This window comes from Triplophysa rosa, linkage group LG9 (assembly GCF_024868665.1).
Source record: "Triplophysa rosa linkage group LG9, Trosa_1v2, whole genome shotgun sequence".
NCBI classification, from domain to species: domain Eukaryota; kingdom Metazoa; phylum Chordata; class Actinopteri; order Cypriniformes; family Nemacheilidae; genus Triplophysa; species Triplophysa rosa.
In genome coordinates this window covers 14,809,729-14,832,607 of record NC_079898.1, presented here as the reverse complement: position 1 = coordinate 14,832,607, position 22,879 = coordinate 14,809,729, and the positions used below count along the sequence as shown (strand labels likewise).

The 22,879-nt window shown below is 36.2% G+C and overlaps 1 protein-coding gene across 6 annotated transcripts in view; it reads right to left on the bottom strand.

Moving 5' to 3' along the window:
• Positions 1 to 7,414: 7,414 nt before the first annotated feature.
• Positions 7,415 to 22,879, bottom strand: part of khdrbs2 (KH domain containing, RNA binding, signal transduction associated 2) — a 67,463-nt gene continuing 51,998 nt past the window's right edge. For 2 of the 6 annotated variants that reach the window (XM_057342751.1, XM_057342758.1), the window contains 7 exons: positions 21,040 to 21,122; positions 20,872 to 20,930; positions 19,114 to 19,200; positions 17,227 to 17,274; positions 13,072 to 13,188; positions 9,106 to 9,173; positions 7,415 to 8,992 (listed from right to left, as the gene is read on the bottom strand). In XM_057342751.1, coding sequence (XP_057198734.1) covers positions 17,252 to 17,274; positions 19,114 to 19,200; positions 20,872 to 20,930; positions 21,040 to 21,122 — 252 coding nt within the window. In that variant the 3' untranslated portion in view covers positions 7,415 to 8,992; positions 9,106 to 9,173; positions 13,072 to 13,188; positions 17,227 to 17,251. Of the gene's footprint in view, positions 8,993 to 9,105; positions 9,174 to 13,071; positions 13,189 to 15,220; positions 15,942 to 17,226; positions 17,275 to 17,798; positions 19,201 to 20,871; positions 20,931 to 21,039; positions 21,123 to 22,879 lie in introns of those variants that run through there. The other 4 variants (XM_057342754.1, XM_057342753.1, XM_057342757.1 and 1 more) reach the window with 4 other exon arrangements.

The following is a 22,879-nucleotide window of genomic DNA, read 5'->3' as shown; positions in this document are numbered from 1 at the left end:
CCAGGAAGTTATGTTTTCTCTTTAAATGCTTTCTTTCTTTCATTTTTTATTCATTAAATGGCTTTCGTCTTTAAATGGGTTCGAAGTTTACCTCAGTTGGTCTGTTTAGTTTCAGCTCCATGCGTAACTAGTAACTTCCAGGAACTATTGAGATCTTGCTGTGAAAAAACTGTTCCATTGGAGTCAACGGAGTTGGCAGAACTCTCTCTCAATGGCTCTGATTACAAGGTTCTTCTGTCAAGACTGTACAAGTCGTGTCGCCTACCTCAGGAAACAGCACTGGTTTTCACAAGCAGCTTTCCTAAACATGTCATAAAATATTCCATTCCGGGAGACTTTACCTGTGGTTGGGAAGATACGGTGTACTTTAAAGTTAGTCAGCCTGTTGGAACGCTTTAAAAAAAATGTTTATCTTTTTGACAGAAAAGTCTAGCGCATGTGGACTAGAAATTCTTGGAAATTTTTCAAACTCTTTCTATGACATGTTTGAAGTTTGGCTGTTATGTGAATCGGTGGAATGTCCTTGACTACGCTGAGATTTTAACAGCTTTTTCATGGATATTTTAAGCAGCTGTCAAAATGGGCTTCACTGTACTATAATACTGATCAGAAGTGCTCTCCATATAAACAATTTGCAAGCAACATGAGGCTGGAAAGCCATTTTACTGTGGCTCTAAAACAAATTGCATTTCTTGTTTGCTTGGGTTGTTTCACCATGTTAAAAATGTCAAAACTAATACAGAAAAATGTAAGATGTGAAATACATCTATGCTTTAGTGGTTGCTATAGTGTTCCAAGGCCCAAGGATTTTTTTTAAATAATCCGGTAGTATTGTTGTATTCAGAAAGCACTTCATATAAAAAACAACATATTTCTGTATATGATTTGAAACACACTCAGATATTAATTTGTCTTTGGGGCCATCATCCAGGGCTGCACGGTAATTTATCGCGATACCACTAATTCCTATTGAAATCAAACTGGCTGTGATATGCAATGTGTCGATATTTTTTAATGCGTAGCTTGTCCGTGATGCACGGCTCTGGGATCAGTAGCAAATGCTGCTGGATCTAAAAGCCGTCAAGCATGATCATTATAAATATACTTTATTATCATAAATATACCTGATGAGGCTTGAGTAACAGTGATAAAAAGATGTCCATAGACATTTCCTAGATTCTAGAACGTGTTATGGTCTTCTTCTGCAGTGCGTATTTGGAGTTTAGGCACGAGAGCGCCCTCTGGCTTTCGGATGCAGCAGCAATTTCCGTACTTCACTCAAAAGCTGTGCATAATCACGTGATATTATCGTCGGTTTATCGCGACAGCCCTAACGCGCTATTTTTCCATTGTTTATTTATGTAAACACTGACGGACGTGCATGACCATTACGCTCTGCGTTATTCTTATTCTATAATTCTACCATTATTCTTGCGTCTTTGCACCTAAGCGCCACGGTTTTAAGAGGCTGTGTCAAGTTAAAAGAATTTCAATTTAGATGCAGCGCTGCTCATCAATGTCAATTCCAAAGCATTGGACCAATCAGAAGAATTTGGAGGTGGGGCAGGCGTTGCAAGCTTCTTTTTAAAGTAGTAAGTTGGCATGACATGGCGGAGACGTCTCAAAACCATCGCGTTATATGCTGCGCTTTTTTAAAAAACCATTCCTGTACGCTGCGTCTCGCGTTTTTAGACGCAAAGACTCGTTCTGTGTGAATGACCCTTTACTGTAGAGAAACAAGGCTACGCAGATCATTATTATACAACATCAATGCATATTATGTGTGAGAAAGAGATTTGAACATTTTGAACAAGGACATTTTTAAGGGTGTGTTTATTCAACCCGGATCCCTGCTTTGTTAGAAGTAAAAAGAAATTGAGAATGTATTACATTGGTGTCGGTCGCACATCTAAAACTATCTCAAAGTTCATGTCAACAAAAATAAATTGGCACGGTCCTGGAATGTGAAGTGCTTCTGGGATGCTACAGTCTGGATACATTCCAGTTCACGCTCTGAGCGCCACATTTCCAAATCTCACATATGTGCTAGCAATGACGAGAACTTGTTTAAGCTGTCATACTTATATCCTCACATCCCAGCCTGGAATCCTGCCCGAAAAAAACAATGAATTCTGTTTCATCAAGTTCCCATTTAAACTGTGTTGTGAGATAAGACTGCAGCTCATCAAATGACACTTACTGTTTAAACAAAGCTACCTGTCTCCAACCAGGAGGAACCACCACTGTTTGAACTTCTGCGCTGCTTTGTTTTATCTCGCTGAAAGCTTCCGCTCTCGCTCTCTTCGCCGTTTCTGCTCTGAAAGTTCATTTTTTAGATCAATATTTTGAGAGCAGATTAAATTTCGTCCAGTGTTTTTCCTTTTAATCGTTCGAAAGACAGACACACAATACTCAATATATCTTTTGTCTATGGAACCTTTATTTAGTCAGAGTGTTTTGCAGGGTGGTTACAGTATAGTGGTGTCAGATGTGATCATTGACCTCAAGAATACAAATATGAAATAAATAAATATATTGGCGTTGCTTTAATTTTAAAGGTGTGGTCAGATGATTTATTAAACATAGTCTGAATGTCAGTAATAAATACGCAACATGCTCTTTGTGAACCCCGAAAAAAATACACAAATACATTTAAATCATTGGCAGCTCTTCCGCACAACAGAGATTAACATGTTTGATTATTTTAGAATCATACTTCTTTCTGCACACTTCATTTATAAGGTTTCTTGAAGCAATAAATATGTTCATGTATGCTTTTTGTCCAAAGTGATTTGCAGTGTGTTTAATCTATATATTATTTTTCAGTATGTTTTCCCCATGGGTCTCAAATCTAGGACCATTGTACATGCTCTACCAATTGAGCAACAGGAATAAACTGTGGTAAGATTATTTCACATAACCATTTTCCACATTCTCTGACTTGGAGACTTTTAACTGTAACCTTAAGACTTGACCATGATTGGCACCTACTGCCATACTTACCAAGATGTACCACGTACCAAGAACTCAGTGTTCGACTGGCCTGTGACACCCTGCTGATAGACGCTGTGACTGCTGCACACCATTCATTACATAAAAAAGGGGGATTCTCTGGGTTCGGGCAAAATCCTGAGCATGGGGCCAAGTTCCGGACTCGGAGCCCTCCCCTCAGACAGCACGCCTAATATGCATAACCTTTTCTCTATTCATTATATGTAAGTGTGAACTTGTGAATGGGCATTTCATTCACCGCTAAAGCACAACTCAATGCAATGTAGCAAAATACAGGTGAAACAGCTGTATTAACAAAGTCAATAGGGAAAATTCCTTCATATTAATTCATTATATTTTTCCCTATCTGTACACATATTTTACAGTGTACAGTTGATGGCAAAATTCAAACTGCGTACAGGAGATCCTATCTGATCTTTGCCATTGAGAAGAATGTGAATGGTAACAGTAGTGCTTTCCAGGTACTGAAGATGGCCTTGGTTCACAATGCACATATTTGGCCAAACTTCTAAATACACTCAAAATATGCAGCACTGGGTCAGAAAGGGACAAACTCAGCTGTTGGGTTGAATTAACCCCCAAAAATGAAACGGTTTACAGTATATTTGACTTAACAATGGGTTTAACAACCCAGCATTTTGGGATGAAACAACCCTTTTGTCCCTTTTTGACTCAATGCTGGGTTGAAAATAACCCAACATTGTTTAGTGTACTCAATAGCCAATAATTTGTAAATCTGTATGATTTTATTTTAACATGCCAATTTTAACGCTGTCAAAAGCAAACAATGACACTTGGACACACATTTTTCCCTTGCATGCAACGAGAATGCAGTCATGTTGAAAATCCCTAAACAATCCAGTTGACAGAGCACCTCTCAGCTTCACTGCAGCCACGCATTAGCTCCAGCCTGCCAGATGTCAGACATCAGACCTGCTTATTCACTGTCAGAGAGATGGACCTCAGATGCTTTGTGCTTCTGTCCTCCTCTCTCTGCTGCTGGGGACAGGTTCATACAGGAATGAACCTGTGTGACATCTGGCCCTTGTGTCGTTGGCAGGTCTAGCTGCCTAATGAAGGGACACGCTTCTGCTTGCCGCACCATTTATTAACGTCAGGGAGAGTCACAGCAGGGTCTGCTGCTCTCTTTAATGATGGCACACTCAAGCTCACTGTGTTTGTAGGCATTTATGTGAGAGAGCTGCAGTCATGTCAGCTATAGGCTTCAACTTCATATACTGTACGCTCCTTTGTTCTGAAGGGGATGGTTAATAGAAAATACATTCAATGTGAAGTATAGTGGAAGGTTTACAGTAATATCAGATGTCTGTATTGTGTAATCTGTAGTTCACTAAAATGATTCCAATGTTATATATTTTTTATTTCTGTATTTCTAACAATAACAAAAATGTATGTTGGTTAATGCATTTACTAATGTTATCAATACAACCTTATTGTAAAGTGTTACCAAAAATGTGATGATAAAGGTTTGAGTTCAAATTTAAATCTTCGATTTTTAAGTGTAGACTATGGCATGGTAAATCTAAAACGATGTGGAGATCAGGGGCCTCATTTATAAAATGTGCATACCAGGGTTGTACAAAATTCAGAATTTAATTGAGAATGACCCCTAAATTCCAATTCATTTCTTGAATTTGAATTTGAATTGAGATTGCAAACAGGAAGCTGAATTGCAATTCAGATTCAAATTGCAGGAAGTAGAATTGTAATTCCATAAAATTCAAAGAAATTCATGATACATAATTAAGGTGTATTTAACAATGAAGCTTTACAGTATATATTACATATGATTACAACATGAATTTCATACAGATATTGTTGTATGGACTTTATGTACACAATACTTTATTATAGTAAATAGGCCTATTTTTGACCACAAATTAACATTAAAAACATACTCTATAAAACAGATCATTAAAATTGTAATAACTTTCAAATTGTGGAAAATGATAGGATATCACTTCATTTCCCAGAATACCTTGCTGTATCCAAGTCTTCAAAATGGTTGACCAAACATTTAGGACATTTTGGCCCTGTCCCAAATGGCGCACTCCGGTCTTGTGGACCTCCTCTGAGTCCACACTTGGTGACGTCAGGAAGTGCAGACCTATAGGGCACTATAGGCACAAGTCCACTAGTGTACATGGGAGTGCATTTTGGGACAGACTTGAGGTCATCACACCGGAAAAAGCAAGCGGTGCTTTCTAATCACTCTCGCGGTACTTTGTTGTCATTCGCTGATCAGTCTGCGCAGCGTCGCGTGAAGTCGACCACTTGTTATCCCACTGTTGTTATTTGGGACTGGAGCTGCCGGTTTTTATTGTTCTGTATTTCATATGTTGATATGCCACCCGAGCATTATGCAATAGATACTTATGTTTGTAATGCATTCATTTGTCATGACGTCATGAATGTATATTTATTAATTTGTTTACACTATACTTAATGTGCATAATGTGTTCTTAATATGCATATATGTTGTTATTTAATATTTCTCTATAATACAGAAGCTGTGTTGTTCAGCTTTACAGAGCCCAGAGACAATATACATCTACAACAAAACATGGCTTATTACCTTAAGTAAGATAATGCACTGCATTAAAAGTTTTTATTCTTGAATAGCTGTCTTAATAGAAAATAAATAAGCAATAATATGACTAAGTAACTAATTAATAAATTAATTTAGAATTTTATCAAAATATATATTTAAAAATGTATCCGTCATGTTTACGTATGTCTGACATCCACGACACTCCTCCCATCCGTTCTGTGATTGGGCGTTCTCAAGGATTCCTGGGTAGGGGACTTCAGTGGAGTCTCACTCAATGCGGGCTTCGCCGAAGACCGCATCGAGGGCACAAAGGAGGCGCTCGCGAGCAGACTTCTGAGCGCTAAAAAGACAAATGGGACACTCTACAGACTCGTAGACTTGGCGAGAACGCGCAATTTAAGTCCACGAGACCGCAAGTGCTCCATTTGGGACAGGGCCTTTGTCTGGAGTTCACTCTAGTGAAATAAGCTAATTGAGGGCCAGAGCTGGTTTGTACTTTTGTTTTTTGTAATTACAGCAATATGCAAAATGATAACACACGTAAAAGGACATATGTGCTCGTTCATTTTGGTGAGGAAGAAAAATGTATGTTAAAAGTATCACATTCTCACTGATATGTGATAAGAATGAATTTCTCTGAATTGCAATTAATTCAATTCCACTTCGTGTAATTCCAATTTAATTCAACATCCTGTAGGGTGGAGTCAATTCACATTCAAATTCATTCATTTAATTGAATTAAATTCTGAAATTTTGAATTTTGCACAGCCTGAATTTTTTACAGATTTGATCGTAAAGTGTGCTTACGCAAAAATCCACGGCAACGTTCATATTTATAAAACAGAATGTCTATTTACACGGAGTACAATTAGCCCGCCTTGTTGGCAGAGACTATTTGCAGTAGCTCCACCCACCAATATGTGATTGGAATACAAAAAGTGTAAGAACACGCCATTTGAAACAGTGACTCCAGTGGCGTAAGATGTAAAGTCTGTATAGCTTGGTATGGGAGACTGGGGTTCGCTTAAAACACTCTTTAACCTTTTTCTATTACCTTACAGATCATTCAAGGCATTTGTTTTCAATAAAATCAATTTAAGACTTAAAATTCATTTTAGGTTTTAAATTAATGAAGGTTTAGGGTAAGGTTAGGGGTATGGCTTTAATATCGCAATAAGTTGCCATCATTAAAATATTTTTTATAAATTTAATGATTTTCATCTTTTTTTTTATGGCATATCTTTTATTATGGCATAATGTTTAATGCACAACAATACTGAGGTGCAAATAGTAACATTATCTGCCACTATTTATAAGTAAACAGCATCTAACTACTATTTCTACTTAGTCCAAAGAAAATACAGCTATTTTCGGTTAGTGTAAATAGCATATCGCTAAGAAATGCTGCTATTTTCACTTAGTGCAAACAGAACCTACTACTATTTAAACTTAAGATCTGAAACTGTTAGCTGTGCGCAATTTCACGATCATTTGCGATTTCTAGACTTCACATCTGTTAGAGAGGCGTACGTGTGTTTTCTGTGCATACGTTCGTTCTACGAATCCCACATACTCACTTTGAGAAATTATTGTAAAATCAAATTTAGGACGGTTTCTCGACATTCTACATAAACGAGGCCCCAGGTGCACTCTCATTGGTACAGTTAAAAGAAAATTGAATTTAAAAATTCTGTCTGAGCTGTGCTGATAACCTCAAGGACACTTAAACATGTTAAATTACCACTTAGAAAAACACGATTGAATGTGCTGAAATTTTCACAGCAAGGAAAAAGCTTCCAGACATCAAGAAGAACTCAAAGCAGCGGCAGTCCAGAGAGGCTGAGCCTCCTCAAACATTTATTCAAAATCAACAGAACAAGTGGTCAAATGAACTACTAACACTTTACATTAAGATTCCATTTGTTAACATTAGTTAAGTTTATTAGTTCAAATGAACTAACAATTGTAATACATATTTATAGATCATTTTGCAAGACACAAACAAAACTGGTGCAGAAGCACTTCCTGATTGATTTATTGATTTATTTTTATTTCACGTACAGTATATAAATAAGTCTTTCAGATGTTTGCTTAACTTCTTTGTTTGTTAGTTTAAACTTTGTTTGATTTCGATTCAGTTCTAAATGTTCTGTTGGTTGTATTTTGTTCTAACGTTTGTGTAGTGTTATACTGTAAATAAACACACACATGAAGTGCTAATGGACCAGTATTGTTTACGTCTTGCAAAATGATTTATACGGCATTTAGTAATCGTAGTGTCAATTTCTACAACTTACTAATACATTTTTTAAATCAACAGTTAACATTGATTAACACTAAGTTCATGATCTTGAAAATGAAAAATGAACAATTACTGTATATATGTATTACCTAGCATTAAAAATTTTTTTAATAAAAGCTATAAAAATATTGTTCAGTGTTAGGTCATGTTAGCTAACTTATTGTAAAATGTTAATAATATTAAATATAAAAATAAATGTATTTAATTTCTGCAAAGTAGCCCTTGCAAATTACTCCATGAATACTCCACGGTGGAAGCTCACAGCGTAAAGCCTCTTCTCATTTATAAACTGACCAATCAGAATATATATTCTTGTTAAATTTATATTTACGTATACATATCCTTCCAACCAAAATGCACAAGTGAACCAAAATGAAATTTGCCTTCCATATAAATAACTAATGATAATGAGAGCTGACCTTTATAGCCAATTAGCTTTTAGTATCATTTAGTGTTTCATCAAGCCTGCTTGTAGAGAGAGATAAAGCTGATAAAAACAACACGTGAAGAGACACTTTAAAATAATATGATATAGATGAAATCCAAATTATTGAAGGATGTCAAAACAAATTCAACACCGAACCACAGAGGCCTTAAATAAATAGCAGAAAATGGTTTTAGACTGGAAGTGGTTGTAAATCTGCCTAAAATGAATGCACCAAGCAAAAGGTTAAAGCCATTTAGCAATTTCACATTTTTTTCATTTGCTGCATGTCATTGATGAGACCTAGTAAAGATGACACACTCAAAAATACACAACATCTTCAAAAGCCATTTAATCCAGTTATGACCTTTTTGTCTTTTAGGATGAAAAGATTAAGAGAAAAGAGGATCTATGATCAAGAAGGATTATATGAAAACCAGACTTTACAGCATAGGATTAACCATGAGAATGCATTTAGCTGGTATTGAATTAATGGGTCAACTGCATCACAATACTGTATAAGGCAAACCACACTGTAACCCAGATTTCATCCAGTGGAATCAGGAATTTCAGACCAGATGTGATCAAAATTAAGAATATAACTACAGATAATCCAGCGTGTCATCTGTGGTAAGTGAATCCAGGCAGAGATCAATCTTCTAAACCATTGTTCAACTTTCATCTGTGAAAAAAAGACGTGATGTCACATGAGTTTTAATATATTTTTTATTGTATTATTAAAAGCATGTCTCATTACAACACTTGAATATTATGTCTGTTCATACAGTTACTTACAGAAATGTGGAAACATTTTCTGCCAAGATTGATGAAGTGCTTTAGGATCCATGAAGGTGGACATTACACTGAGGGAACAGACAGGAAAGATTGTCTAAGCATTCATCTCTGAAAACATCGATTAATCCTTGTAAATATTTTAGGCTTTCCACCAATGTCTGCCTATGTACAAACAAGATCAAACACGAGTTGAAACACAACTCAGCAGATGAAACATGACAGAAACAGATGAAACACAACTCAAACAATGTTGCCAGTGACCTCGAGAAAACACGGTTACTTTGACAAGCGTCTGTCAGTTGAATGCTGTTGTCTACAGGCCTGCGATTATCTTCGGTTTTCAGAACAAATCCCTCAGCCGACTTTACTGTGTGTGTTATGTTACCATAACAGCAGTGAATGAGAGAGTTCAAGTATGCTCCTGCAGGCAGATGGTGTCATTGTATCACTGTCAACGCTCTGTTTTTTTAGTAATTGACTTTTCAATCATAACACAACAAAAACTTTTCTAATTGAGACTTAAGTGTTGAGCAACGTAATTTGTTCAAAGTCAAACTTTTTTTTCAGTGCAGTGATTCCCAACCAGCTGTACGTGTCCCTGCGAGGCTGCTTGGAAAGATTTCAATTTTGCATTTGTTAAACTTATTAAGGAGAAAACATTAATCAATTTAAAATCTAATCATGATTAAGCTCGTCATTTTTTCACGTCCTGTTTTAAAGAAAAAAATTGTTTTGTGTACTCTATGCAAATATTATACATTTGACTTTGAATGGTTGCAGCGAAATTGGGTTCTGATATTCACCCACAGTGGGTAGTTGACGAATATAACGTACATGCAAAAATGTAGAAAACAACCTGTTAATAATATATTATTTTATAATATTTATATTTGTAATATAAAATAACAACGAAGATAAAGCTTTCTTATGCAAGTTTTTTTTTTCACTGTCACACCCTAGGACACATTTGTGACCCTGGACCACATAAGGGTATACAGTATTTGTAGCAATAGCCAACAAAACATTGTATGGGTCAAAATAATCAAAAATTATCGAAAATGTATCGATGCCAAGATTCATTAGGATATTAAGTAAAGATCATGTTCCATGAATATATTTTGTACATTTCCTACCGTAAATATATAAAAACTTTATTTTTGCGAGTGGATGCAGCTAAATCGCAAACAAAAACGTCCGGAAACACGCCTACAATCTTCACTTGCTGCTGCACACTCTTTGAGAATTACCCACTCAAGTTTGTTATATGTAAAGCTTAGAATTTCAGTTTTTCAGCCAATTTCAGCCTCTGATTAACAACTTAAAAGGCGATTTTCTTAATATTTCGATTTTTTTGCACCTTCAGATTCGATATTTTCAAATAGTTGTATCTCGACCAAATATTGTCCTATCCTAACTATTCATTTATTTATTTTTTTTTTATTTTTTTTAATTTATTTTTTTTTATGTTTTTTTTTTTTTTTTTTATTTTTATTTATTTATTTTTTTTTTATCTTTTTTTATATACAGTATTTTTTCCAAGTATACTACATTTTAAAGTTATTTATTAATGATAATTAATACACAAGTCTTACGCATGAGATCGTGGATGTAACTGTTTTGTCCAGTTTTTGTCCAGTAACCAAAAATAGGTGCTTCATGTCATAAAATCTAAGTAACCTTTTTGGTTATAAAGTGAGAATATTAAATCAACATGACTACATTAGATTTTATCAACAGAAGCTATTTTAAGGAGTTTTTAATTTATAGCAATGTGCAAATAAAGACTATTTAAATGGATTAAGTATGCCATGGAAACTAGAGTTTTAGTCAGTTTGAAGGGTTAAATCAAGTAGAAGTAGACCCTCAAACATTATGACTCTGTATGGATGAAAGATTGAGTAACACTTTAGTGGCTTCTGACTATAAAAAGTCTATCTGCATTTACTGTATGCGTAATCGACATGTTGTTTAAAAGTCACTTTCACAACAGTTATACTTTAACACTTTAAATTAATCAGTTATTCTAACGTCTTCAAACGTCCTTGAATTATGCAGAACAATCATCTGCCTAAAACAGCTGTAATTTCCCATGAATTAAAGAGATTGAGATATGGGTAAGCGATGAACTGATGACGAGAAAACAGGTGAAAACAACAAGGCTCAATGCGCTCTAAATTCACAAACAGGCGCTAAGCACTCTGGGAATGTGGCCCCTGGCTCACACAGTTATAATCTGAGCATGAGAACGGCTTCGTGCAGCGTGTCTGCCAAAAACCATGAATGACACTGGAATCATTATAACATCGTATTACTAATCAGCCAAACAGCAATAATAAACTAAAGAAAACGTACAACCGCTACGCAAACATTGCCACTATTCTATGACCAGAAACTATACACATCATATAGAAAAGAATTTAGTTGAATGAAATAAAATAGCTTTATCGGCCAAGTATGATTACAGTTACACATTTATGGTTACAGTAACAAACAAATAATGAATACTGGCAGGTCTACAGAAGAATGATTCACAGAAGAGGAAACAGCTTGCGACGGAATGCACATCTTACTAAACTGTATGAATGGAATGTTTATTAAATTAAGACTGAAAAAAGTTTTCCATAATGAGAAGAGTGGGGCTTCTGCTAATTGAGATTCATTAGTCGGATAAAAAACTAGAGGATAATTATATACAGTAATTATAATTTAGTATGCTGAGTGAACCGATTCCAATACCCTCTATTGATACAGCTATGCGTCTATTGAAACTGAAGGCAACTCTGTTATTCTTTGTTAGGCGTGCTTGCCCTACTAGACAAGTATGAATATATCAACTCGTAAGCAAGGCGATTTTTATATTTTCGCCTCAAACCATAAGTGTATATGCATGAGAAATTGCATCTTCAATTGCATCTGAGTTGCGAGGCATCTGTAATTGGTGGACTGTAAAACTTTTCTGTAGTTTTTGCAGCAGGTTTGCCAGTAACTTACTGTAGATTTAATTACTACTTAATATACTTTCCAATTAGTACTTTCCAATTTTACAATTTTCATTGTTACAAAGCAGCTGTACATGAGACATATTGACTATAAGCAAAACAATTAAGGTTGTACCTGTAAAAACAAGAAAAAGGTGAAAACACAGAAGACAGACATACCCTCATACAAAACACTCCACACACACAATATGCACACGTACTAACACACTTAGACACACACACACGGATGCGCACGCACGCACACACGTACACAAACAAGTACGCACACACACAGACACGCATGCACACACACGCACGCACAGACACACACGCACAGTGAGAGCAAACATTTAAGATAAAGTAGAAAGAAGCACAGGTCAAATATAACAGACTATAAATTCCTATGCAATATTAATTAAGTAAAACTTTAAAATTCTAATTCTAAAGCAGCCCCCCTGGCCAGGCAAATAGTGCAAAAGAACAGTATGCAAATGGTGGCGAGGAACCCAAAACTCTAATCGAGAAAAAAAATCCTCAGGAGAACCCAGGCCCAACAGGGGATTCCAGTTCCCCTCTGGCAAAAGCTGCTGCCTCTGCACAAGCTCCACAGAGCTTGCACAACAAGGCTAAATAAAAATAAATAAACTTAAATTACTTTAATCAAAATTAAAACACTTTGACTTTTGAGATTCAAAATGAGCAACACTGCAAAAAATGACATTCTTCCTAAGCATTTTTCTATTGTTTTCTGTAAAAAACATTTAAAACTTCATAAATTACGATATATTTACATACCAAGAAAAGTGACCCAAGATATTAAGTCATGTTTTATGAAAGAAAAATATATAAACTAGGTAAGTTTATGCTTAAAACAAAATTGTACATTAAATCTACAGTAAGTTACTGGCAAACCTGCTGCGAAATTACAGCAAAGTTTTACAGTGTGGTTGGAGAGATTTGCTTAAGCTTCCCAAACAGAACTACTCACCGGACGTACAGCGCCTGCATGGACTGTTTGTAAGCACCTCAGCTGAATAAGACGAAGGCTCCGCACTTCCCACCAACTGGTTTTATCAGTATGCAGCACATACTGATTGGAAAGCTCCTGCAATGGCAGAGAAGAGATGTTTCTTAGGTTAAACAAATGGAGCGTTTAAAGGGGAAGCTGGGAAAGAATTTTCTACTCTAGGTAACATGAAAGGCAGAGACTAGATCTGGATACATGGCAGTTTGTGCAAGTAGCTGGTGCAACGGTCTGTTACATTTGATTTCGTGTCTTTCTTTAGCGTTAACATTTGTCACTAAAGATACTAAACTTTATGAACATAATCTCGCTAATCTCGCTAGTCCTGAAATTTTGGCTGTTGCCTAAAATGAATAGCTTGAAAGTCTCAGAGGCCTTTTTCCTCAAACCACAACAGGCTTTTGTTTTGTTGCGTCGATTAAAGGCTTTTAAAAGCTGCTCATGAGCTACTCATAACAACGCTGTATCTTATTCTCCTCTCCTCCACACTGACCAATGGCTTGATGATCACATCTCATCTCAAATGTCATTCTCGAATAAAAAGCTACAGGCTTCATTTAAAAGAATTTAGTGGCTTTATTTTGAAATCTCTACATTGTCTACACTGATCATTGGCTATGGAGCAGTAATGGAGGGTGGATTATCTGGTCTCTTTCTATTATCTTCATCATTCCAGAGACGGCCCACATGAAGAGTCTCAATCTCAGGCTTACGCACCTATTCATGGCTGAGCTACAAGTCTCTTTAATTCATTTCACGGCAGAATAAAATCCAATGAGAGCACATTTCCAAGGATGAAAGAGGCAAGTTCAGATTCATCATTCTCACATTTCAAAAGTCTGAACATTGCATACAGTGCAGTTACAATAAGAGCTTTGTCTGCTGTTCTGACGTGTTAAAAACCAAAAAGGTATGAGGGTTCTAACCAAACCAGAAATACTGGCATTTATTGATTCACTGCAAGACATATCTTAAAGGCAAATCTTATTGTGTTTCATTTAATTCTTTTAGTTTTATTATTATGTTTAATTAAAAGCTGCCTGCCTCAGGGCAAGACCATGAAGGTTTTATTCACGAACAAGCAACTCTCCATCTCTGTCTCTTGCTCTAAAGTGATGGCCATTCCTGCCACAGAAAACAGTCATTTTCAACAGTGATGGAAAATCCACTACTGTTGACAGCAAATTGAATTTTGAGCTGTGAGTTACAGTCTGGCGGCAGATGAAAACATAATGTATTAATCTGTTATTGTCATTATAAATGCATTCGGTCTCACCACAGAAAACACAGAACAAAACAGTAAATGCAAAGATAAAACCGCTTTGAGAATAAGTATGTAAGAGCAGATTTTCACAGTCCACAAAATTCTGTCATTTCTTACTAAGAGATGCACCTCATTCATCTACAGCACATTTGATATCAGTCAGAAACCCTTTAGGTTTGTGTATCTAAGCTCTGTGTCTGTCTGTGGACTAAAGATCCTGTAGCTCTCAAATCATCTCAGGTAAGACCCTTTGCAACATTTTCACTTTGCAGAGAAACAATACAGGGAAGACAGTGAGATTTTATACATGTGCTTTTAAAGTCCAATGGTGACAATTCCACACCTGTGAAAAGTCACCATCTGTGTGCCACTGGTTATAAACATTTTATTTAATAAAACTAAATCCATTAAAAGCCTTCGGTGGTGCCTTCTATTACAAATAGTTAAAATAAATACTGTATATATACAGTACAGACCGTTTCATCGGACGCTCGTGCGCCTGACCCCCAGTTAACTTCAGGTTTGTGTTTGGCTGGTGTCTAATAATATATATACGTATATACCTGTATATATATATAAAATATAAAACTATTTATATTTTATTTTATTTATGTTCAAATTAATTTATATTATTATTTTATTACATAATAATTGTATTAAATAAAGAATTTGTTGAATGGGTCCTGCAGTTTGGTCGCATTTAAACAAACCGTATGATACATTGACATCTAGCGGTTGAGTCTAAATTCAAAATATTGGAGACACAAATTTAGCCAAGTGATGGTTCTTCTCTGTTTCTTTTGATTGTTATCAGACATAATCTACAGGCTTCTATTGTTTGTGAATGTGTACCGGAAGTAAAGGTGGGGTAACAAAAGTGCGCATGCGCAGTAACGTTTGTTTATGTTGGTGAGATGAAACCGTCATTTACCATTGTAATTATTTACAGTAAGGTCCTTTTGTCTTTTTAATCTGGAAATTTGTTCAGGTTTATGGCACAAAATGAAGAACAAATATTTGCTTTTGGCATCACTGACCCTATTAATTTATTTTTTGAAAGGGGGGAGAGGCAGATTTTCTTGTTTTCAAAAGCACAACAGATAACATGAAGCTTGAGGGCATTTTAATTTCATATTGCTCAAATTGTTATTACATTGCAAAACATTTTAATTGGACATGTTGTATTATGCAAGAATGCAAAACAGTAACACTAGTTGTCTCAGACTATCAGACCCCACTGTATAGCCGGTTTAAATGACAGCAACATAAAAGATGTTATGTGGCCCAAACGTAACTTCCGGTAGACCTTTGCAAAGAAGCAATAACAACAGAGTGGCATAAATTTACCATTTAAAAATGTATATCTTTTTATAGTTGCATTAAAACAAACAGGGAGGTGCTGAAGTTTTTTTTTTTTTTTACAAATTTATGCAGACCAATAACTATCAAAAACCTTAGCAGTATTACAGTGGCTACAAAAGCGTCTGCCATAACTTCTCTGGTATTACCTTCCCATTCTCAAATAAGCCATCTGATAAGCATCAGCGATTTAATCATCCTTTGTGCCTGTCTGAAAAAAAAACAATCTGTTTGAGCGTGCTCCTGTCTTGTCCTTAATTAGACTATAAAACATTGCTGACCTCTACAAAAGACTTCCATCCATCAAATGGACCAAAATAAATGTGACATTGGTCAAAAGAAAACAAGGTAATTCACGAACAGAATGACTAATGTATGAATGCCGAGATACAGACAGAGCTTGGGCTATCTTTAGAGAATCTTCTACAATGACACTGTTGCAAGAATTGATCACATTTTGATACTGTACATAACGCTGTAACTAGAGAGATGTAAAGCCTGAAGCAAAACCAAAATTACTAGAGGATAGACACCTATTTCTGTTATTGATAAAATGCTGTACATGTATGTATTCATCACTGTGTGGGGAAAGATAGTAATACCAGTAGATTTTGACCTTGTGAGGACATTTTTCAGGTCCCCATGAGGCAAAACAGCTTATAAATCATACAAAATGATATTTATTTAAAATATAAGAATGCAGATTTGTGTGATTATTAGGTTTAGGTGTTGGGGTAGGGTTAGGGGATAGAATATATCATAAGCCTGATATAAAATCAATGAAGTCTATGGAATGTCCCCATAAAACATGGAAACCAGTGTGTGTGTGTGTGTGTGTGTGTGTGTGTGTGCGTGCGTGCGTGTGTGTGTGCGTGCGTGCGTGTGCGTGTGCGTGCGTGTGCGTGCGTGCGTGTGTGTGCGTGTGTTTGTTTATGTGTGCGTGTGCGTGTGCGTGTGTGTATGTGGAGGTTCAGACTCCAGCAGCATCATTAACACAAAGCATTAATTATCCTAACATTTTACTTGAGGACAGACAATCATTCCTTGATACTTGAAGTGTTGTTTGTAATAAATCTGTGTACTCAGTGTCATAAGTCTGCATCATACTGAGTGGGTTTTTGTGTTTAAGATAACCCAATGGGATGTTACTTGGCTAAATGGTTTATTAATTACACTGCCACAGCAGAACATTAGTACAAGCCCCTCAAACTGACATCAAATGCTGTTTTATGGTACTTATTGAAGATATGTTCATCTTTATTCTTGGGTCGAAATATACAGTACTCAACACTTGGTGTATATATTAGCACGAATGTTCACAGATTTGATAATAAACATGATGACAAATATATATATATATATATACAGTATATATATATATATTACAGCAACTGCATTGTGAGTATCTGAAATACAAGTGAATTCTGGGTCTCTGTTGTCTTGTGTGCGTCTGATGCGTGTTGTCATTGTGAGGTGAAGGATATTTTGCGGCTTACCGAGACTGATTCAATCCAGTGCATCTCAGCTCACAGAGACAATGGCACCTGTTGGGAGGATAAACATCATTTCAGAAATAGATTTAGAGGTACTATCAGTATAAAATGCACTAAATGATCAACAGACGATGAGTGAGACTACAGTACGAATCAAAACAAACTTACAGAACAACCGCATGCACGATTAACAAATGGATTGCAAACAGTTTGACAAAGCATATGTTACTATCAAAAAAGTAAACCGATTTGTGGGGCAGGACAAAAGCTGTCAGAGAAGATAATGATTTGCGAGCAACCATCTTTTTTCACCGTTTCTGGTTAAAAAGCTTAGTTTAGCTGGGTCAGGTATTAAATATCAGTTTTAGCTTTTTTTAAAAGATGGATTGTTAATTGTTTTTTTTTCTTTCTTATGTGTTAGTAAGTCATTTTTGTTGACGCTAGTTAACTTTATTTGCGGATTTAGAGGGCCGAAGCATTTAGTTGGGGTTAGTGGGGGCAGGTTTACTTTTTGAAGTATAAATAACTTAATTTATGACTGCCATTCGCAACATTAGAGTTATTATTAGGGTTACCTGCTTAATGTCTAGTCATCCTTTCGGTGTCTTAAAACGCGTCAGCATTCAGTTCTAATAGTCACAAAGAAAAGTTCAGGTCTCTTTGGGGCCTCAGTGATGCTGATATTTAAAAGCATTGCTATTACAACACAAATGCAGCCTTCTGATGTTCATTAACATAAATAGCAGAAGAATATACTGTAGGTACTGTAGCAAAGATCAAGCATTTTAACTGGATCCCATTCACTCATGTGAGTCAATTTAAGCCACAAGTGGGCTGTACACCAAGGGCTGTAGAACAGTTTATTGTAATGTGGGGACGTTCTTACCTCCTCAATCTCCATATCATTCTCAGAGTGACGCTAGCACAGGCACGTCGGTCAGAATTTTTGTTTAATAAGCTGAAGCTTAAAGAGTGTGTTAAAAAAGATTCAATTTATTGAGCTAAACAGTTGATGTCCATTAACATGTTCAACATTTAAATGACTAATCAAGAGTCAATGAACAATTTAGAGTTAATGTTAAAAATTATTTAACAAAGTTTAATTGTATTAATGTAGCTTATCTATTATTACACAAAATGACTTGACAACGTCTAGACGGTTTCTTTTTGTTGCTTTTCTTCATTAACTATATATAGATGGATATATATAGAAAAAAACATATTAGCCATTTTCTCAGCTCAAACAGGCATTTAGTGCTAGACAAGTACCTATCTAATTTTACAAAAATGATGTCATCTTTATTAACAAATTATAGCAACACAAGTTTAACAATTAAAATCACCTATTTAGAGATGCTTGCACAAGGCGCTTTACATCCTTTTTATTACATTTTTAATGTACAAATACAAGCTACACACAAAGCAAAGCACTTGTATGTGGCTACTTACATAGTCAACCCAATACTGATATCAAAATTAAATATACAAACTCAGTATTTAACATCATCAAATCAAAAAGTATTAAGAAAGATGTTATGTACAATGTGAGTTTCTTCACTGTGGCCTAGACATTTTTGCTTTTGACATACAGTGTGTACTGTAGATAATTCCATGCTTTACATTTGGGGGGGGGCAAACAATGGAAAACTAAAGGTAGGAGCATTCCATGACAAAAAAATATTATCAGAATTGAACTTTTTACCAATGTTTGTCATCTTACAAAGAAGTCCACAATTTCAGATAAAAAAGAAGGGTTCGGTAAGGTGTATTCTGGGTTTGAGGTGACTTTAAAACATGATTGACCTATCAGAAATGATTTTTTAGATTATTTAGTAAATTAGGTTGCCATTGTGGGGAGGTCACATGATCTGGAGCACCTTTAATATCTACCATAGGGGTGATCTCTGTAGCCCCCTCGAGTGACTCTTTGTGCTGGAGCTTTGAGGTTGGGCCGGGATGATATCCAGTCCTCTTCTGCTAAAACAGAGGTGATTATAAAGGAAAAGCTCATTTTAATTGGGTTCATTACAAAAAGAAAAAAACTTCATTTAAAGTTTTTCTGAGGTTGAGGAAGCAGGTGATATAAAACAAATGATGTGTTGATGCTTTGAAAGAGTGTAGCTTCTTTAAATGGCTGAAAGACGATGATGTGACAATTCATCTGGGAATATCCTGAGGCTGTAATTTCATGTGACATTAGCCTTTGTTTTCTTTTGGTTTAAGAACGGCAAAATAAAAAAGAGGACCAACTTATCAGCTTACACATAACGTAAGGTCTAAAAGTCTGAGACCACAATTATGTTGGTGTAGCCTAATACTTTTTTATAATTTGCAGTGTAGTGAAAACTAAATAATTCACATTTCAGATTTTTCTGTATGCGGTACAATGAATTACATTATACTGCTTTTTACCATAAATTTGTTACAATCCTAGTGCTTTTTGCTTATTTCAAGATTTCAATTTTGAATCCTACTGTAGCTTTTAAATGTGATCTTAGACTTTTAGACTCAAAAGCTCCTATCCAAGGTTGTGCATGTTCGGCTTGGCCCACTTCCGTGAATTGAAGAAAAATACGCAATGTCACAATGCCCTAATTATCGGTTACCAAAGGCAAAGCAGATGAGGCATGAACTCCTGGCTGAGCTCACAGTATGACTCTGCTGTCATTTAAATACAGTATGTGTTGGAAGCCGATGCACCATTAGGTCCTCCAAATGTGGTCGCTGGGCCATTGAAGAAACAATCAGTCTGCCTTCAGGGCAAAGAACCCTAACCCTCATTGCTTCTAATGACCGTTTCTTTTACAACACACAGAGAGAAAAGAGGAGAAACCATTAGACTTCATGCCAGAACTCCTTATATTACAGTATTCTGTGTAACGAGCACTGCCAGACCAGCAACCCTCCCTCGAACACATTACATTTAAAGGTTTTCCCCTTCACTGTGAAAGCTGTGGCAACGGCAACTTATTATACTTCTAATTGCACAACAAGTGCAACCTTTCGCGACGTTACGAAATCTTGGTGTCTTGACAAAAAGTGGCGAAATATCAAACCGCTCCTGTTCACGCGACGCTCCGCTGCACAATTTGCCACGCTGCAAAATGAATGAGCGAGCACGTCTACAATGGGAAACTGGCATCGGTAGAACACAACATTCCATGCCAAGAACAGAGGGAATCCTGTATCGAATGTAATCCAGCGAGGGCACATGTTCAAACGGCAAAGTAATGGCTGAAAGGCCATTCTTACTCTCTTGGTGGGCATCAGCAATGCCTCTAGCTCTCTGCTGGCTTTGGTCCGTGATTTCAAGTGCATCTCAAACCCAGCCCCGGGGCACACTAGTAAGGTAAGATGGCAGCTGCTGTGCCCTGGGCCTGGGTGATTTAACAACTGGCAAACGCCACTATCTGTTTTTTCTTACCTTTTAGCTGTGAAACATTTAACAGCAATATGGAAAATTAATGAGGCAAAAGAGGTTTCTTACTGGTGTGGGCAATGTGCCATGACCTGCCTGCTACATGAACTACTGCTATGTTTAAAGGATGATTCTCATCTGAAATGTTTATGACTGGACATTTTCTAGCGCGTAAAGAGGAAAAGCTAGGCTTCGTGTTGCTACAGAAGTACTGTAAATGAGATCCTTACCGTAATTGTTGTAGGCGTCTTCATTATTTCCGTGTCCGTATTCATAATACTCTGAAACACTGTCACATGGGAAAAAACAATTTCTAACAATTTCTACAATATCATTTTGTGTATTTCGCAATAAGTACTGTGACAAAATGCAAGTCAAATAAAAACGGGAATAAATACCTTTTTGACTGGTTGCTGTAATTCTCATCATAGGCCTCATAACTCTCGTCATCATATTCCCCATCATAACCATCATCATATCCCTGAAATCATAAAAACACAGCAGAATAATTACAGATTCGGTCGCCGGAGGACCGAATCAGTCTCAAACCAGCATTCTAATTGTTTAGGGTTGAAAAATCGATGTTTAATTACACAGCAAAGGATTTCTCTAATAAATATACTCCCAGAGTGGAGGTCTGGCACAGCTGAATCATGTCCAACAGAAAATATTGATCAACGAGTAAAGCGACAATTGTCTCATTCGGCTTGTCTGAAGACAAGTGGATAATGCCGGGATCGATATAGTATTACTGATAAAAGAAACAATAAACAGATTAAAACTTCATCATGAGTCTCGGGCAATTCTACATAACTGGAGTCATCTGTATGCTTTTTCTTGCATTTCATAGAGCTGTCATTGATATACTGAGCAATTATACGGTATAGCACATTCAATGTGCAGTGCATACACAAAAAAGCAACAGAAAGAATCAAGAACAATAATCAAAACTGACCATTTTTCCCTGATGGAAATCCTGCACCACATTTACTTTGGTATAACAGCACCTGCATAATGACTTTATAATGAGCTGCACGGCAGGAGTACAGCACCTTACCGCTTTAAGTCCCTGTGAACTGGCTTCATTCATTCTGCACTTTTCTTTATTGCATTTCTTTTGCTTTTGTTTATTTCACAGCGATGAACATGATTTGAGTGGTGCATTTTTACCCACTGTAAAAATAAATATTAAACTAATAATTTTTTGCATCAAATTCACGTAATAACTAATATTTTTTCGTTGCATTAACTCAAAATTTTAAGGCAGCTGAGTAACGTAATTTTTTTAATTGAAACAACAAATCAATTTTTACATTGCACTTGGGGAGAATTAAAAGGGATAGTTCACCCCAAAATAAAAATTCTGTCATTTTATTTACCCTCATGTCTTTTAAAACGTATATTATGTATATGACTCTTTCTTCTGTGGAACACAAAGAAGATATTTTGAGACATGTCCATACAGTAGAAGTCAATGGGGGTCAGCGTATTTGGTTACTGACATTCTTCAAAATATCTTCCTTTGTGTTCTGTAGAAGAAAGTCAAACAAAGAGGGTAAATATAATGAAAAAAATATGTTTGGGCCTAAATTAGTCGACTCTAACAATAAAACACTTTACTACTTTAGAGTTTTGCTTCTGTTAGCACATGTAACAGCATGAATGTATGACAGAGATTTAGAACCGAATTGCTTTAATAAAAGTAACTCTCTACTGGACGAACTCCAAATGAATCATTAGAGCAAACAGGCACTGTTTCTATTTTTGAGTTCAGATTAACTGAAGACACTTGCCTTATTTAATTAGGTCTAATCTGTCAGAAAACCTGGGCAAGCAAAGGAAACCATTTTAATTCTGTCATTCCCCTCGCCATTTAAATTCCGCACAACATTCCGGTTTCATGAGTATGAAGAAGGATTAGAGTAAATTAAAGTTAAGGATTATGCCACGGATTAATTTGTTCAGGAGATCTAGAAGTTTCCTTCCATTACTTTCAACTCCGAGTAATGAGGTCAGAGATCTGTCCTCTCCCACTAATCGACCAGTTTGTTAACATTGCCTCTTGATAGAGTGCTACGCATACCTTAAGCGGCAGAGTATGAAGAGCCAGCATATTTTACTCTTTAATGGAATATTGCAGAACATGTCAATCACACCAGCAACAGCTCTCCGAGGAAACGCGTTTTAGCATTGAGAGGTAGTTCGTGACATACTCATTTAATAGGGTCATTCCATCAA